This window comes from Balearica regulorum, chromosome 5 (genome assembly GCF_011004875.1).
Source record: "Balearica regulorum gibbericeps isolate bBalReg1 chromosome 5, bBalReg1.pri, whole genome shotgun sequence".
In the NCBI taxonomy this organism is placed as follows: Eukaryota; Metazoa; Chordata; class Aves; order Gruiformes; family Gruidae; genus Balearica; species Balearica regulorum.
Window position 1 is genome coordinate 12,243,803 of NC_046188.1, and position 19,693 is coordinate 12,263,495.

General features: G+C 38.4%; 1 protein-coding gene across 11 annotated transcripts in view; it reads right to left on the minus strand.

Annotated features, from left to right (window-relative positions):
• Positions 1 to 293: 293 nt before the first annotated feature.
• TRAF3 (TNF receptor associated factor 3) overlaps positions 294 to 19,693 on the minus strand; it is a 73,303-nt gene continuing 53,903 nt past the window's right edge. For 9 of the 11 annotated variants that reach the window (XM_075753494.1, XM_075753491.1, XM_075753492.1 and 6 more), the window contains 4 exons: positions 19,244 to 19,336; positions 14,634 to 14,774; positions 9,397 to 9,571; positions 294 to 8,175 (listed from right to left, as the gene is read on the minus strand). In XM_075753494.1, the coding sequence (XP_075609609.1) occupies positions 7,604 to 8,175; positions 9,397 to 9,571; positions 14,634 to 14,774; positions 19,244 to 19,336 (981 nt within the window). In that variant the 3' untranslated portion in view covers positions 294 to 7,603. The remainder of the gene's footprint in view (positions 8,176 to 9,396; positions 9,572 to 14,633; positions 14,775 to 19,243; positions 19,337 to 19,693) is intronic. The other 2 variants (XM_075753498.1, XM_075753499.1) reach the window with 2 other exon arrangements.

Genomic DNA, 19,693 nt, shown 5'->3' on the forward strand with positions numbered 1-19,693 from the left:
TATTTCTACTCTATTTGCACGAGGACTCTTGACACGGGCATTCGGATGAACACCATCGCCTCGTTTATTCTAGCAGAATTATCACATGGAAACTAGGACTCTGATAAAAGTTATGGCAAATTTCCTGTGAGGAGGAAGGGAAATGCCACAATTAAGGTCCACCAGGTGCGTAAGCATAAAGTACTGAACGGCCAACGTACCGTGGGTTCAGAGAGGAGAAAGGATGCACCTTGGCCATCTGCAAGTCAACAGCAGCCATTCAAATTCAACACACCAGGTTTTTTTAAAAAATATGATTTCCTACTTAGATTTATTTTTCCTTTAATAACACAGTTTAGCATTTCAGAGTTTTGCATTCTAACTCTTACACACTGTCCTTGTTTATTAGCATTTAAACACAAAAAGACATAGCAAGACCTCCAAACACAAATAAATACAAAAACACAATATACAATAAACTGAAATACAACATATAATAATGCTATTGGGAAATTAAGACATGTTGCTAATTCCTTTTTTTTTATTATTCTTATTATTATTATTTTAACAACATGGTTATTGCTGAGCAATAAATTATACATTTCAAAGTTGTTTTTTCCCCCTAAAAGAAAAGGACGAGAACCACTGGTTACCAGATCACTTGCACTGTATCCTTACAGCTATTGATATTAAGACAGGCAGAATATACACAATCAAATGAGGTTGGCCTTCTTTGGTCTTTGTTTTTGATCATAAAACTGAACACAAGTGTACCGTTCACTGAAGAGTATGAGATTAAAGAAATGGATACACAAGTTTCAAACACGTTAATTTGTACATCATTCTTGATCACTGATGTCTTTTCCATAGATATTTCTTACAGAATTTCTTGGAAACAAATGTCAGCTTGAGTTTTCCCGATTATTACGTTGTTCCATGCGTCTTAAAGGTTATCCTACTTGTCTAAGAGAAATGGACCTACATTTAGCCCATCATCTCCTAATGGGGTATTTTTCACAGCTCTCTAGTCACCACTAAATCATTGGAGTTTTATACCTTGTAGAAAAAATCCTGAACTTCCCCTGTTGTTTTTTTTTCCCCCCTATAAAACTGAAAAATAATATATTAAATCAAACAACAGCTATAAGAAAAACAAAATAGGTGAATCACATGATGCATCAGCAACGATGGAAGCTTGTACCTTCCCATTCCACAAGTACAGATTATACAACTCTCTGCCAGTGACGCAGGTCATAGTTGGAAGATGTGTCCTTTCAGATGTGAGCTATATTCAAATCCAAAGCTCAGAACACTACGCAAGAAAATGACCTTTACGAATGATAATGCTGGTTTATCTCAGTAACCCTTAGACAGAGTCAAATTTTATCACTACGCATCACACTGCCAGCAATGGAGCGTGTGAACACCGGCATTGCTAAGAAGTTAAAAAGTCCTTGCAGAACTGGCAACCAAATTAAAAGCTTAGTTCCAAAGGACCAAAAACACAAACACCACGTAGAGACAACAAACCCTTCCCTAAATGGGTAGGTTAGTAAGCCACAGAGTTGGGATCCAGATTTGAATTCCACATCAAGTCTGGGATGTTTGGATCCAGGATTTTGGTTCAGGTGCTTCTCTGTGAAATTTAGAACTTATTGGAACCCTAAGGAACTAATCCTAACTTGGAGGGAAAAAAACTAAACAAACACAGCCTACTATCTACACTAAGATCATGAAATGGAAGACAGAAGCTGCAGTCTTGACCATAAATTAGAAGAGAAATAGGAATAGTCAGATCCCTTATGTGTTGTATATCTCTACTCTTCTAAATCTTAAGAGGATGTCCCTGAATCAGCAGTCCAAAGTTTTCCACAACCTTCCTATCTGGTGTTTCTCAGCAAAGGCCTGGATTAAGAGGCAGGAAAGAACAATTAAGCCCTCCTTATTTTGGTGTAAAGAAAAGAAAATGGGAAAAAGCCCCACAAGAAAGAAATGGTCAGTCACGCTACAGGCTGGTAGAACAAAGATTAATTCACTTTAAAATGGCATTCTCCCTCCTCAGTTAAGAGGAGCATCAAATGAGAATTATTTTGTTGGGCGATTCTGAACAAACAGCAGGACACAGATTTGCTGCTATTACTCACACGGACACATTGCGCTGGCCTTCCGCTCTGCAGGCTGTGCAAAGCACTGGCACGTAGTGAGCAACATCTGGGCTACCATACAACCCCAAATCAAGACAGCTTGTATGTTTAATTATAGCCCTTACTGTCCTGATGTGGGTCTTTAAGGTATGTCAACTTGTTTTTTGGTTCCTCTAAAGGGACAAACTTATTTAAAGAGTAAAACATAGTGATTTGAGGATAACACTAGGGAACTGGAACCTCTCATTCAGTCCCGGCTCCAGGAGATTCCTTTCATGACTCTGGGTACGTCACTTCACACCTCATCCTTGATTTTCTTCTTCTAGAAAAGACAACTAGCACTTGCTAGAAGAACATGTTTGCAGATGCAAAGTGCTTACTACACTGTACACAGCACTACAAACTACTCTCAGACTGAATTCCTGAACCAATCACTTTTATTGCGGTAGCTATGATTTCTAGGTCAACCAGAATACAGAGGTATTGACTGACAGGATAGGAATTCCAGCAAGAGGTCCAGCTGCTTTTCATTACCTTTTGTTCCCAAATTAAAGGACAGAATTTGCAATTAACAAGTTGCCCATCACTATGTTTGTTTAAAATACAGGAATCTCCAAATTAGCGGAGTACGAGGAAGGACATGCGTCCTAGATGACATTCCAAGGTCTTCAGAAAGGCTAAACAAACTGTTTGCTATATACAGGTCTTCAAACCTGGAAGATGTGAATCCAAAGTTTGCCCTTAGCCAAGATCCTCCCTTAGCAGCAGCAAGTTATATTTGCACCACTTGATCAAGTATAACTTGGAGGAAAGGGTTTTGTTTCATCACTTCTACGTAAAGAAAAGACTTTGCATATATATGTGCATGCATGTCTGTGTGTAATATGTATGTACCTACACACATACGAGTAATTTACAGAGCAAAAACTAAGAGATTAGATATGCAACCCAAGAATTCCCCCCCCTCACCTATTTGTATATTTGCATAGTTAAATCATATCAAGGCATCAATACTGCCATCACGCTTTTCATCTTCTGTGGTGCAGCCAACTCTTCTTGTCACTCCCTACGTGCTTCTCTGTCTTGGACCAAACAGCACCAGTGTTTTAAAAACAAAACAAAACAACAGAAACCCTGCATTGTTGGTGAAATGCCTATCCCACGTGATGGAATACAGATACAAATAGGTGGTAGCTTTTAAACTCCATCTCAACAAGCCATAATCGTGGCAAGCCGAGAAACACGAGCGATACAATCACAACCTAACGTTCATGGGTTCAACACTTAAATTACAACTAACACAAATCTCTATTATCTTTGCATTTGAGAAATTCACCAGGCACAGAAACAGGCACATATCTTCAACTTTCCTTTTCCAAGCAGGAAAACCCACGGGAAAAGGAAATAAACTGTATTTCGTATTTATAAGAAAGCTAGCATGTTACCCACATTTTTTTTTCCCCCCATCAAAATTATGCCACCCATCCTCCCCTTTTCCTATTGCACATTCTCTTTGTGAAGAACAACATTTACAGTACAAGGCTGAAATCAACGTTGCATATTGTAAGTCAGCAGTTGAAGGTGTACCATGTAGACAGTAACTGAAACAAGACCCCTTTAATTAGATCAGAGAAGTAATGCAGGCATGGTCATGCATCATAATCGCACGTTGGTCTTTAAACACTCGTATAGTTTCATCCTGTTTAGAATTCAAGACTTTCTAGGTAACAGGTGCACTCACCCTGTGCTGAAGAGCGTACAAAAAGGGCAACATCCAGATTGTCACACACTGGAATCTCCCTAGAGAAAGCTGGAAACAGAAGAGGCTTGTAGGTAACTCTGAGCGCCATCGTTAAGAAAGAATACCAGCGAGAGACTTCAGCTGTGTGCTGCTAAGAATTACTAAGCAGAGGAAAAAAAAGGTTCCCTTGAAGAAACTCTGTTCAAAGTAATGCAAATAGTCTGGGACCCCCTGCTGTAACAGCACACCACAGGAGTTGGCCGGGATTCCAGAGTATACGTGGGGGCAGACTGTTGCCCCCTGAATCACTTTAAACAGACACTCCCTAGAAAACTTTGGATATCTGGGTCAGGAACATACAGGAAAAAGGATAAAGGGCATTTCAGTGATAAGAGAAAAAGTTTAAATAATTTAAAGTGTTGAGTAAAGCACCAGGTATCTTTTCCTTTCAATTTAGAGAATATACAGTGGCCTTGTTTTCACAAAATGCTACATACTCCTTGCTGGAAAGCAGAGGAAACCGATTTCTATGTACACAGTAAGAACTCTACAGAGATGGCCCGCGAGTTCTGCGGAGAAAGGGGTGTTACAGTCAAGGCTTCAGGTATTCCACAGCAGGCGGTGTTTACATTTGTGTAGCAAGATCCTGGATTTCACAGTACGCAGGGTTGGCAAACTGGAAATTCTCTGGCAGCTTCATGTAGTTTTAAAAAATAAGTGCAGTAGGCCTCCATTTTATTAACTGTGATAAAAAGCATATATGCAAAAATATTTTTATATTGATAGCACATTACTGCATTATAAAAGCTGCCCAAGTGAAGCTGAAGATTCTGGCAGCTGGTGCTTTTGGCACTTGGGAGATGTGAAAAGCAGCATAGAGATCTGTGAAATACAACAGTGACTGATGTTTCTGCTACAGTGATCGGCATTAATATAGTTAGCAGTGTTCATATTTAAACTTCTCTATGAAGTTTCTGAGTCAATATCCCACTAAGAGGAGATATTCAGATCTCTTAAAGCTACTAGTTTAGGCTGTGTGCAGACTCAGGAAGACTTCCCTATTAGTTTACACTTTTCGCATGTTTCAAAGTCCTCTTTCAATCACAAAGGCTGGAAACACTTTTTTCCTCCTCTTTTAAAGAGCCTGGATTTAGAAGCGCAATTCTGTCACAGGAGTTGGAAACTGTAGTCACAAATCTGCAGAATATGCTGGGCCCTGCTTATGCTAGAAATCTCCTCCAAGTCCCAGATCGAAACAGGATATAAACTGTTTTGAGATGGCCAAACGGTTTCTTTTAAGTTTACAAGACATGCATTAGCAATGGGAGGAGAGTCCTTTGGACATTTCCACTTGGGAATCCTGTTTTCAGTAAAATTCTGTAATGCACAAACACAAAAGCTCAGCTGCCTACATTCACAATTATTGAAATGACACAAGTTGAGCGAACCTTCGCCCTAAAGCGTAAGTGATGGGTTTGCTTACGCAGCCTGCATAAAACTGCAAGTGCTGTATAATTATATCTAGAGATATAGATGCGGGTATATCTATAGATACTTCTCTTGTGCAGAACGTCCTCCTTCCGTGCTAGAAATCAGATGCTAGCACATGCCTCCATATTTGAGCTTGCACCTGTTGACAGCTACGTACCATAAAGGGAGTACAGTACCTGGACAATGGAAGGCAAGAAAAGGAAGACAAGTTGCTGCTGACAGTTGCGACGGTCAGCAGCAGGCAGTATTCTAGCAGGTGCCTGGAAAACCCATGAAGACCACTTAGCATGCACTGTATATTCATAAATACTTCTTGCAGGCACTGTGTGTGAAGGCACAGCCAAAAAAGACAACGGCAAAGACAAGCTGAAATACAAAGGCATGAATTCAACTGCACCTTAGACAGAAATTGTGACTATGCCTCAAAAAGCAGAAAACCAATACAAACTGACATTAAAGGCTGAGATGCAAGGTTTTCTTTCAAGCCCACGAAGGCTAAAAACACAGTGGTGCAAGTCTGCTCTGCTTAAGCAGCTCTTGGATTTTAAAGAGCACTGCAGCCAGGCTATGTCGCTAGACTTGCTTGTCACAGGCTATTAAAGAGAAGCAGATGAACACAGCAGGTTGCAATCAGCATGTTTCAGGGCTAGCAAATGCTTTCCACTACAGTTCAGGCTGTCACCAGAAAGAAGCCCGTGCATTCCCTGTTAGGATGCTTGTCTGTCATGAAAAGCTGTCATGAGTGTACACATTCACAGCCCCACAGAGTTCTCAGATGGGTCCGTTTCAAGTGATGCCACCTTACAGCCACAGGCATTAGAGGAAAAATGTCGCCCGCCTTCACAGTGGCCATGGAGACTGTACAGTCCAAGCTCCATAGGAGCACTGAGCATAACGTTTTGGCACCTGAATGAGATGGATTCCACCATGGCCAAGTCACAGAAGCCCCAGAAGCTAAAGAAATGGGCTTTGGCTTCTATTTTGTACATCACAAGGTACAAGGGCTCTGAAGACAAGGCTAAACATTATGCCTGAAGTCCAATTAAACTACCATTTCAGATATCAGAATTAATCTGAATAAAAAGCTATGGTTTATAAGCAGCACAGCACATCTAAGGCACATGTATGCATGCAAGCCACCATCACTGTATTAAGACATTGCTGATTTGTCCTTAAGAAGCAATGGCTGCTACTACAGAACAAACACAGAGGCTTTTTTCAGCACTAATCCTCCTCCCCAATACTGAAAATACTATATACTGCTGACAGCATAATGTGCAACATATATAGCTTGATTGGAAAGCATGGGGCAGAACTTTAAAAAATGTACAGGATTCCGTTTAGAACTCCAAAGTTCAACAAATGCCCTATTTTAGGGTGAAAACAATTATAAATCTGATAATGATGCACAGCATCCATGAGTGATTTTTCCTTAATTTTGAAATAGTGTCATTAACTACGACATATATTGTAGGTTTACATTTCTAAAGAGAAATAACAGAATTGAATAGTTTTTTTTCCTATCACAAGTGATAACCAGTGTTTGATATCTTCTATTTTTCTTCCAAGAAATATCAGTCTATCAACAGTTTTAAAATAAAATGTTTTCTGTAACAATAGAACTTTAAATAAAAATATGATTTTGATTCAAATACTTTTGAGAAGACATGGATACTTTTCCAAGATCTTCTGACAAAGTAATTATTAAAACAGAGACCAGATGAGGCCTTAAAAAGACAATATACTATATTTCAGACAAGATTGCACCTCAGTTTTTCAAATAATATCATAATTGCAACATTACTTCATCATTTCTTCTTTTAACATGCTGACAATTTCCAGCTAGCCCACGTGTGAAGTTTTTTTTTTGTTTTTGTATTCTAGCTTAAAGAAATAAAAGTCAGTAATTTATTCAGCACATACTGTATATGTCTTTTCACCTCCAATTGACTAGATCATTAATAAGTTAAAAAAAAAAATCCTCTCTGACCATAATCATTATCCTCATGAGGGATAAGTGATTCTTCAGAGCTTAAGTGTTGCTAGTTCTATTAAAAAATATACCATGGTATGATTTCTTAATGTGTTGCTACTTTCGCAATTGGACCCTATGCAGTTATGCCTTCAAACTCTTCCGTCTGTTCCACAAGGTGGTTCTGTGAGCTTTAGGACCTCTGATTGAAGACAAACTGATATAAAACCCCCAAACGGAGTTGTCTTCTGTTTAATCCGCCTCCCCCGTTGTATGTCAGGGGTCTGGTAGATCCGATGTATCCACTATGACTTTAATAAAAATAGTATCATCTTTAATATACGTTCCATTCTCTAGAACAGTTTGAGCCACAAAGACTGGGCAGCCAGATGCAATGTTCATTTCTCCAGTTGGCTTCTTGAAACTGCTGCTGTTTGGATCTGGCTTGAAAGCATCTCCTAAGTGGCGTCGAGACGGTCCCTGATCCATTAGCATGAGAGTCACTTTCTGTTTAAACGGCCAAGGAAGCAAAGCATCGTATTCTCCACGCATTATGACAAAGAACAGCGACAAGTGCGTCCCCTTTCCCATGCCATCTCCATTAAGGTAAACTCTGGCACACATCTTGTAGCCAAAGTATCCAGTATAAAAGGGTTGGCTGTACAAGGACAGAGTCTTCCCCATGACTGCCTCTTGCTTCCGACGTTTATAATCTCGAATTTTCCAAATTAATACTCCGTTGTAACTGGCAGTTTCTAAAACTTGGAATCGGAGGTCCATGTCAGCCAGCCGAATATCATGAACGCTCAGCATCTGATCATGTCTGCTCAGCTGTGTCTCTAGCAGGCCTGTTAGAAATCAGAAAGGACGAGGGTGAGAGAAGCGTGGTTTTTTTCCTAAAGACTGTAAAAATCAGTTGCCAATGCTGCAGTTGTATATGAAAACATTTTCTTCCCCAAGAACCAAAATGCATTCGGTCACTGATGAAGCCATTTCCATAGACAATTGTTTGACAGCTAGTATCTAGGTTAACTGGGACTTCTACAAACATGGGTGTTAATCACACATGCAATAAAAGTCAAACATTCAAATCATCCAACATAAATTTTGCCTGGTCACTAAGCAATACAAATACAGAGGCTCCCATTTTTTGAGAGGAGACTTGGCAGCGTTATGTGTAGATTGCTATCAGCAGGGAAGACCTTGGAAGTGGTCACACATCCTACATAATCCCTCTGAAATTCAGAAGCACTGCTGATCACTCAAAATATTCTTCTCAGACACTACTTGTCTCAGAAGCGTGATGCTGTTACCTTGTCTGAAGTTCATCATAAAAGAACAGAAAATTCAAGCTTAGCTCTGCATTATCTGGTCACTTAGTTCAGAGGGAGGGCTGGTTTTAATGTCCCTTTTTCCCTCACATGAAAAGGTTACTCTTTCTCCTTGCACACTGGCAACATATAACACTGAGAAGCAGATGAATTTCTAAGTCAGGTTTGGTTTATACGGATCTATTTAACCATTAAGTTCTTTGCCCTAACCATTTAAACACTTAGATATGATCTACACTATCTTGCTAAACTCCAGTTTTCACTTTATTCAGCAAGCACCACAATAACCATATTCTTAAGTACATCTCAGTTTTCTTTAGATCAAATATACCTCTAACAGACATCAGGACAGGTGGTTTCAGGTAGATAACCGTGTTGATCCATTCATGGGGGAGAAGAGTAATAAAAGACATGTCAACATACCAAGACTATATTTAAAGAAGCTGCTGAAAGCTATTAGCTGTCAAAGATCAGTTGAGAAACTATTTATAATGAACTAACATTGTAACCAAGACAAGAGTCAAGAAAACAAAAGACAAGAATCAAGCCTAAGAAACAGCATGGAAGCAATGCCACATCATAAAAGGGATTACACAGTTTCCTATTAAAAAAAAATCAGAAGAATCATCATTATTGATGCTTCCACATAAAATTCACAATGGCAGTGCTATTCAAAGTGACGTAATTTTTCTCTTGACAGCACTGCTGAGTACTTCGGTCCATTGCGCTTACACTTACTTGTATTTCGAGCTCCTTGCCCTGCAGTTTTATCAACACTTTCCAGCTCAGTCACTCTGTTCTGGAGGGATTCCACACTGCTCTTCATGCTGTCAGCCTCCTCCCAGTTCTGTCGGAAGGGACGGATTTCTTTGTCCAGTTCTTTCAGTTTCTCTGCTTGACTGTCTATCACTCGCTTTATAAAACAGTAAGTTATGAGTTAAAATAACAAAAAGACATTAATTTGTGCAAATTAAACAAGGACTACATATCAATAATAAGATGTATTTCCAACACAAACAAGTTTCATTTAGGTCAAATATTTTAATAGCACAAACCTTGAAAATTTAGAGGAATAACCCAAATATTTATAAAACACTTATAAAAATCTTTAGTGCTGCATAGGTATTATTATTAGAGCACTACCGGAATTATCAACACAATTATTTAAAAAAAAAAAAAAGGAATTGTTAGTGTGCTCTTGTCTCAAATTGTTTTTAAAAACCTTTCAATGCAAGAACAACGTTCTCAACATCTCTATATTGATATTATGTGCTGGTATTTGTTGGGTTTCGTGTCAGAGTACTTAAGCACCAAAGTATGGGCACCACAACAACTTCCGATGGTGTGAATCAAGTGGTTGCTCAGGTGCATGCATTTATCATTGGGTAACAGCAAAATAACTTACCCCTCCAGAAAAACCACCAGTACTCTTGCACACATAGAGCAGGAGTATGTATATGTGCAGATACACGGCATTAGCAAGCTCCAAGCTCACATAAACCAGTTACCAAAGCCTAAGTTGTTATGTGCCCATAACCATAGCAGAAGCCCTCCTGAGTGTAAGCAAAACTACCACTTCTGACCCCTTAAGCACTTTTAAAATTCCCATCCTTACTTCCTAAATTGAGTAAGCCATGTGTCCTGAAGGTGCTTGCTGGTTGAATCTTTTTAAGAAAACAAAGGAAAACAACCCAGTTGGTTTTGAAAAGGCATAAGATATAATACTCAAGAAAAAAAAAATACATAGAAAGGTTGGTATTCTCCAAAAGAGGGACATTGCAAGCACCTCAGTGTATCACAAACATAAAGGAGAACATATTTCCCAGTCTACCTCAAATCTGATACAAGAAATACAAAGCACTTTATGTTATCACAGCTAATTTGGACTAGCAGGAATTTTAGCCAGAACCCCATATTCAGTTGTGAATTTCAAATAACACAAATATTTGAGACAAAAAACTACTTTTGCTACCACCTACAGTTAAATTCCAAATCTAACTGTATAGTGCCAACATGTGTAAAAATGATTTTTCACTTCTTGAAGAAAAAAAGTAGCAGTTGAGTACAAACCAAGAAAATAAAATTATTTTGCATTTGCCTTCTGGTTAGCCATGTGGATTCAATGTTCCCCACTGATGGGGAAAACCCTTCTGCCTCATGCAACCTTCATTTCCCCTTTTAGGCATTTGCTTTTAATCATGTGGTTTCAGTTATACTGAAAGTCTGTAACAATTAATTGAAGGCTGTCAATTTGATAAGCCAGCTAGCAAATCATGTTTAAGAGTGGTTTATTTTGTTGTGTCTCAAAACCACTGAGTAATCTAACATATTTCAAGATTAACTATTTATTTCTGTGTTGGTGTTTTAAAATAAGCTTATGCATCTCCCTTGCAAAATTACAACTTTACAAAGGAAAGCTGTGTAACTGAATCACAAATGCAGAGGCATGGTCCCATTAAATAGATGAAGCAACTGGCCTGGATGTACTAATCATCAGCTACCACAGCAGTCACACCCTCTCACTTGGACTGATGGTAATCAGAAAATAAAACAGGGAAGGGCTTTAGCTATATAGAGAAAAGGAAACACACCATGGAATGGCCTGAATGAACATTGTAATAGCAGAGCCACAAAATTTGGCCATAAGTTCACAGTTAACACGCAAAAGTAAACTCAAGGTGTGCCCAAGTCCGATCTTTTTCGCCTACTCACACAAAACAGGAACTCTCCAAGGCAAGAACAGTAACATGGTCGTGGATTTGTACCATGCCTCACACAGAGATGCTCTAATTTCCAACTGGGACCTCTTGGCACTAACACAGTATCAAACAAAATTAATAAATACATTTTTAAATACATTGGGAAAGTGGTAAAGATGCAGAAGAATTGCAAGTTACTCTTCTTTTAGGAGAAGTTTACTAGAAGTTGATGCTAGGGACCAGCTTCTCTCCATCAACCTGTGTGCAACATTCTACCTTTGTACACGCACAACCAATTCTTCTACTATGCTTCTACTACACGTCAGCAAACATGTAGTATTTTATCTCCTCTACCACTTCATGACAATTCAAGAGATACAGAATTATCAGAGATAGACCTGTATTCCGTTTTTAAAAAGCAGTGGGACCTCTATCTTTTTACCCTACAGGGAGTCAACCTCCCTCATGCTGGGAGATACTGATGTACTAAATCTGAATGTAACGCAGCAGTGGAGATTTCACTCTCTCTAATTATTCCATTAGAAAGCACACAGATGTCTCACACTGTACTCATAAATTTTCAAGTAGATATCAATTTTCTGCATGCACTCTTTATTCCAGCAACTGACCTCTCCAGATCATTAATCCAGAGTTACATGCCTCGCAAACCATTGAGGGCTCTTCTTGATGTTGATTTTCATCTAGGTTTTGTTTGGTACTTCTAATAAACAATTTCCAGAATTCTAGCACTATTATTACTAAAAAAATTTAGAAAATGTCATGAGGAACTGAAGAAAGTTATATTTGCAGTTCTCTCAGATGCTCCTAATGGACCTTTCCATTGCAACTGACAGAGCAAAACTGAAAAGCCGAAGAACAGACTAGAAAAGGAACCAAACGTACTACTTGTCGGGGAAAACAAATCATATATCCTCCTCCTTTGAAGGAATGTATTACCAATCAAATAATTTTATACTCATAAGGTCACTGTTTCTTTTGCCTTGAAGTACTTCAGGTCCACACTCAGCTTAAGACTTAACTTACTAATATGCTTCCATATACTTGTAAGAAAGACTGGATACTGGATGTGAAAGCTTCTTTCCACAAGACAGCAGTTGAAAAAGTATCACATACTCTCTTGGTAAAAAACACTTTCCCTAGAGACCTTTTCTATATTCTAGTATATAGAAAAATCAATCTGAACCAAAACATCTCAAGGCTGAGGTTCCAGCCAGTGCCCAGACACCTTTGATGCATTTATACGAGTTGTGTTCAATGCCTCACCATGCAGGTGATGCCAGTTGTGCTCAGTGAAACAGCTGTTCCCAAGCCAAAGAAGGTTACACAACAACTAATACTGAAACTGTACTAGAAATTACTAGCATGCACAGGACCTTGGGGGACTAAGCAAATAATGCTCGTCCAGAGCCAAACTGGCTAGTTCTACCCTCGCAATAGCTGTGGCTCTTGTATAGCCGTGGCTGCTCAACGCAACCCAGGAAAAGAATGGCTCACAACAGGTACCTAATTCCTTCAACTCCTAGTAGGCAACAGAAGGAGGCTAAATCATACTGTCCAGGGAAAAACAAATTGAGCTCTGTTTCCAGGATGCCCTTAACCTGACTGAGCTAGGAAGTATGTGGAGGGATAAAGTTGAAATAGCTGTATATCAGTTTGCTCTATAATAACAACTAAAATAGCTTGCAAAAAGTAGGAAAAATGAGGAGGGAGGGAAAAAACCCAAGCAAAACACATCCTCTCCAGTACTTAACACCACCAAAAAGCCACCTGTTGCAATCTGCCAACCATATTTGGTTTGTTATGGTGGGGGGTTTTTTTCTAAACATAAACTATTTGAAAATTGATTTTGCTAACACTCTTAGAGCTTGAGGAAATCAAAGATATTGCAATCTGTCATCAAGACAATCATAAAAAACTCTGCTCTATGTTTTTTTTCCATTTCTTCTCTCATCACTGGTTATTGAGACAGCATGTGTAAAAACCCCAGGCTTACAAATTAACTTACCTCCTGGTAGATTCAATCAGCAATATCAATACATAAAAGGATTAGCTTCCCAGTGTCAGAATGCAATATTGTGTAAGCATGCAGCCACATCCCAGACTATCATCAGAACAAATAACAATGACTAAGGCAGGCTAAAGTAGTTACTACACAGACAGAACATGGAAAGAAATAAGTGCTATAAGGAGAAATGTTGCTGTTGCCAAACTTAAAGGTTTCCTTATAAACCAACATTCAGAGGGTCTCAAGGTTCCGAGCTCTTGAATGTGCTACCCTTTGAATTTTAGCCATACTCTAGTTTGGACACTTATATCTTTCTTGAGTATCAACATTTGCAGTTTAATGTGTGAAGTGAATAGTAAGTGAAAAAGATACTTTTATTTACATTCCTTTAAGCTGGATGCTAAAGCAGGTATCTGATATTCTAGCAGCAGACATACTAAAATAACATGTAAGTGATACCTTCACAATAGCTTGCTAACTATCTCCTGAGGTTTCCTTAATTGGAGTTAGTATCACGCAAGCTAACGCAAATTCCCAGCATCCACATTCCAAGTCAGCTCTGAATGCAAAGCAAAGAATTTCAGCTCGAGCTAAGCACCACGCTAGCGCATCCAGAGAATTTCTAGTTTGACACTGGCTTGTGGCCAGATGATTCAGACCACAGAGTAAGAAACTCAGACCTACTGGCAAAGCAATAATTAGATACGTCTTCCTCAGAAGGACAACAGAAACATGGGTTTTAAAAAGTGTATTCAAATGCATTGTACTACATTTGGATTAATTCTGCACCAGACTGATCTCACTCATGATTAATATTTTTTAAAATACCAGCAAGTAGAAAATAAATATACATCATACATATGACAGTTTTAAGGTGCTAATCTTGTCCTCCAGTTTGACAGTAGTTCTTCAAGCAGTTATTTTTTTGCAGAGAAGAAAAAATTATTATTATTATTTTTCAGATAAGATTTATAATTTTGTTTTTAGTCTTTTCCCTTTTAAAACATGGGGTTTTGTTTTAACATAGGCTTGGCACCTGCAGTGTTTTAGAGAAGTATCTTAGTCCAACAAACACAACAAACCAGCTACTGACCAGAAGGGGGGGGGGGGGGAATCATCAGAATAGCTTGATAAGAAGGTAAACTCTTCCCCCCCTTTTTTAATTAGAACACCTCACTTCACAAGTGTAAAGGCACAGAACAGAAGCTACTACCATTTCTGCTTTAATGGGGAGATTCTAAATTTCTTACCTGTAAATGAAGAATTTTAGATTCATTATTCCGCAGCATTTCCTTCTGTCTTTCAATTTCTATTTCAAAGCTACAAATCTGATTATGTAAAGTTTGTATACTCTTGTTCTTTTCCAAACTTTCATTCTGGAGCAAGGCCACCTGGAAAAAATTCTACAATTACTCCTGCCAAAGTGTATTAAAAATACCTATAACTTTGTTAGTTTTAAACTATCTTACACACACAAAAGGGATGAGATCCTAGTCAAACCTCTCTCCGTCTCTTGCAAATAAATAAATAAACCCCAACCTTCTGATAGCTACTTTTGCACTTCCACTGCACGGTATTGGTATAACTTTGGCTAATGAAAGTGCAGATTGGATACATAAACAGCAAAAAGACTTGTGTCTAAGCATAATCTTTTCTTTATTCAGTTTGTTATTTAACAGCTGGGTTTCCTGGTTTCCACTAACTGACTTGGGAGTTGCTTGGAGTTCGGAAGAAAGAACCTATTTAGCTCTAGATCAGCGTTGAGAACTCGAGCCCTGCACAGAAGGGATACTAGAGAAAAGCTAGTCAGGAAAGGGAAACATTACTCTTCCCCACCTACTCCAATCTATCCTGATCTATAGCAAATTTAAGGAAAAAACATCATCTGCATGCGATTGGCTCGGCTTCACAGAACGTGATGGTGATGGAAACTCCTGAAATGAGTGAATACAGAAGGGATCCATGCATTTGAAGAAAAAAAACCAATGGTGCCTACTAGTAGAAAAGACTAAAGAGCTACAGACTGCAGATTATATTCTCTCTCTGTATTGACATTTTATGAATTCATTCATTAGTGACTCATTCTGATTTTAAAACATGAGCCTTGTTAGAAGAATATCATATATTGTATCTCCTTGGGGATGAAAGTAATACAGTAAATGTTCTCCATCACACTATTTTGTGCTCTGTTCATCAATGTGGTTTGGGGAAGGGGCTTGCTTTGTGGTGGTGGGTTGCTTTTTAAAAAAGAATCTCATTTTTCCCCAGGCAAGATTATCAGCTGCAAAAATGTAGAAGAAAAACACTTGACACAAAATGACATTTGGACATGCTTGACTAGTTCCACAGATAGATCTTTATACGGGTAACAAGCAGCACCATTTCTGACCCAAGAAAATCTTGATGAACGTTCCACATTAAGACCAATTACTTGGATGCTTCACGTTCCCAAAAAAATCTCCACCACCACCCCCAATACAGACGCTAGTTTGAGGTCAAGCCATTTTTACCTCTGATGTGGGTATCACTGTAGAATTCTACCACCCTAACTGCCTTCTAATCAGACACAGTCGAATCACTTACGTGTCACTGCATTCCTAGACTCAAGAAGCTAGCCTGTTTAAAAAGGCAAATAATTTCAATCTCTATACTAGCCCCAACTAGACAAAGGACTGCCAAAGTCCACAGGCATTCAGCAGGTTCAGACAGGGGCCCCAAAATATAGCTACACCATAATATACAGGCATATCTGCTTTTCAATACAGCATGGCATGTGTGCATATACACAGACACATTAGTTCTGCCTTTTATAGACGGAAAAGCTGGCAGAAGAGGCTCAACAGAAATGAGACAAAGCTAATTTTGCCAGTGCAGAGAGAGACACAATCTTGAGGCTGAAGGAATGCATGCCTAAGTACTAGAGAAAATTTTCAAGAACAAATTCAAATTTAAACTAGTACCCCTGCCTCCCACATATTTCAGATCTGCTGGGTAGCCACTTCAATTTTTGGCATTCTCCTTTTCCTTAATGAATCAGAGTCCTTTAGTTAATTGTGATCTTTACATTCCCCTTTTCTCATTATTTCCTCCCCAGGCCTCCCAATCATAAGGCAGTTACACTTTGTGTCACTAGCATTACATTTCCATTTTTGTACAAGTTATAAAACATGGGCCTGTCTTGTACTGGTATTTTCCACGCAGTTCTACAGAACACAAGAAAAATAGAATTATGTCCTGCAGCCCTTAATCATACAGAACTGTTTCGCTAAGTCAGTAATTGTAGTTTGGTGGTAGTTTGTGAATAAGAACTCTTTAACACTAAATATAGTTTCCTAATTGCATTTGTCGTAAGTCTTTGGAACTCGAGTTAAAAAAACAGGGTAAAGGAAACACGCCATCTTTTTCCAAACTACATCAATTAGCTTCCTTTACTTCCTTGTCATATTTGAAATATTGCTAGGATAATGCATGCTCTTATTCAGCAGTTTTTCAAATTAAGCTATTGCTTACTAAAAAAGAATGTAAGAAACCCTTACACCACAAAGAACTGGATTAAAACAGACAAGTCCCATATTTAAGTCATATATGAAAAAAGAAAAATGCGTTTGTAACACATTTCTTGAAGAATGTGACAAAGCCACAAAATTACGTTCAAGTCATTATTTCCAACATCACAAAACCCGTGGGAGTTCAGTCTACAAGTCTGTCCCATCACAGAGTGAACAAAACACCAAATTTTAATTCGCCCCACAAAGTTTTGATTCAAGATTTTACATCTGACCTTCTCTTACTACTCTGCCAACAGCACCATTCAAATACCAAACTCGTAACTTAGCGCAAGCTTTGCAGCTCCGAAGACTTTCGGTTTGCATACTCCACAAGCACTGTTAAAGAACATGGCGACTGGGAGAAGGCGACTTCTCCTTTCCCCTCTATGCTTATCACAGCGAGTACCCCAAATAAAAGCTTGACCCTACAGAAACCAACAAGACTTCCACTGACTTCAGCAGGGCCAAGATTTCTGTGATACTCCTCAGCTAAGTTCACTTTGCACTGTTGTTCCTCAGTGCATCGATTAACTTTTTCTCAAAGAAGAGAACAACAATGAAGTTACAAATCATTTTGTTACCCTTGTCTAGAATAAAGTCACTGACATATGATATGCGGTTAGCTATTCTGGTAACTTGGCACGGTCTTGGGATTTCCAGTGATTCAACTCTTTATTATGAATAGGAAGAAGTCTACAAAGCAGGAAGTGAAAAGAAAGAAAGAAAAAAAAAAGGACAAACAATGATAAGCAGTTATGTCCTAAATGAAAGTTAAAACAAAATTTGAACATAAAAGAGTAGTAAAGTGTATATTCTCTTAGCTCTATAAGAGACAAACATAGAACTGCTGGGCATTTTTTAAATGACAAAGCACCTCTCAGGACACTGACAAAAGGCAGAACATGATCTATTCTGGAAGTCACAGGGAACATCATCTTTTCCTATGATGTAAAATAAATTGTATAGTTTTAATCAGACTAATGAAAAAAGAATGAAGGATATGAATTTGTATCTGTTAAAATTGAAAAATGTACAGTTCCTACATTAACAAAGAGATTCAAGTACAAAAGCAAACTGAAGTATTGTTATTGATCATCAGACTAAGACTTAACACTTGTAGTAAAAATTCTATCTAATAAAACTACACTAGACCTCTCCCAGGTTCAATGGTTTCCTTATAGGGCTTCATGTTCAAAAACAAGCAGTCCAGGGACGAAAACCACCATTTGCTGTCCCTGTTAACTTCTGCTTTAAAACAAACTGCTTCCTGCAGCTGCAGGACCTTGCTGGAAACCCATGCATGAGAGATCACTGGAGGCCAAGAAGGGAATATGCTTTCTAGACAGAGTTTGCTAAACTCAAGCTGGCGGTCTGCTGTGAGATGACAGAAGTCACAAGCCACACATACCATAACTGCCACTGAGCTTACACTGGAATTGTTACTCTTATTTATCTCATTCTAGAAAAATCTGAAGGGGCTCCTGACTCTCCTGCCTGCATTTGTAGAATAGTTTAGGAATTCTCGGATTCCCCCCCCCCCCCAAAAAAAGCAGAAGCATTAATTTAGTGGCTATGTAAAACTTTTTCAAAGATTTAAGAAAAACAGCAATTTATTCTGATACGTATTTTTAAATCAAAGCCTTAAATCTTACTTGCAAAACAGATGTTTAAGTCATTCAAATGACTCACAAGATTGTAGCTGATACCAATACAATTTCCAGCATCTCCCAAATCCCAAACAATCTAAAACCAGGAGTCCCAAGAAAGCACTGCAACATGAACTTCATTCTGGTCTAGCACTAAAGCAGAAATCATCGTGCCCATGAGTTACAGTATATTTAATTTAATTAACCTTTGCAGGTCATTAAGTTTGGAGAGCAAGAACAAAAATAAATAAAAAAATATTATCAGAAATACCATGTAAAAAAGTGGTTGGTTATCTCTGGAAAAATACCGAAGTAACAAAAACATAGCTCACAGCGCTGCCATAGCTTTCTGAACCCTCCCTTTTGTAAAAAGGCAGCTCAGAGAGGAAATTTACTACTGTGCTGTTTATCTATGTGAAGAAAATGTTTTAATTAAGTTACCAATGAGGAAAATTGTATATGGGGTTGCGAAGCCAAGTTTCTCACAGCATTTTATTGTAACAAAGGTACCACATATGCTAAATGGCTTGATTGCTTCTGGAGCCTACTAGTGCTTTAGCTGTACTGTTGAACAGCTGTTAAACAGAGGGGAAAAAAGCGTTTCTTCCAGTACTTTTATATGATTTAAAGAAATCAATGAAAATTAGAAGTGAGTAGAAGATATACCTTATTTTCTAGAGCATTGCTCCACTCTTTCAATAAGTTAACATGCTGCACTGCTGAGCTGGCTTCATGTGCTTTAATTTGTTGGTTTGTTCCCTGTGACAACAAAGAATTTATACATTTTAGCCAATTCCACTTCTTTTAAACCTACAAAGAAAGAGTATATCAAGACATCGAACCAACACTACATATTTTGGTTCACGGATGCATGTTGCAGAACTGTAGAGAGAAGGGAAATCTACTTGGGAATTTACAAAAGTCAGGAATACATTTAATATAGGAAGTGTTTTATACAACTGCCATATATCTCCATCCAGTGTGCTTGATACGTCAGAAATAATAAAGATGAACAAAATTTACGAAATGAATTGTATTTTAGAGTCTTCTGTGTAGCTTTACACAAAATAAAGCACAATAAAACTCTTGAGTCATACAAAACCTAAAATGTCCAAT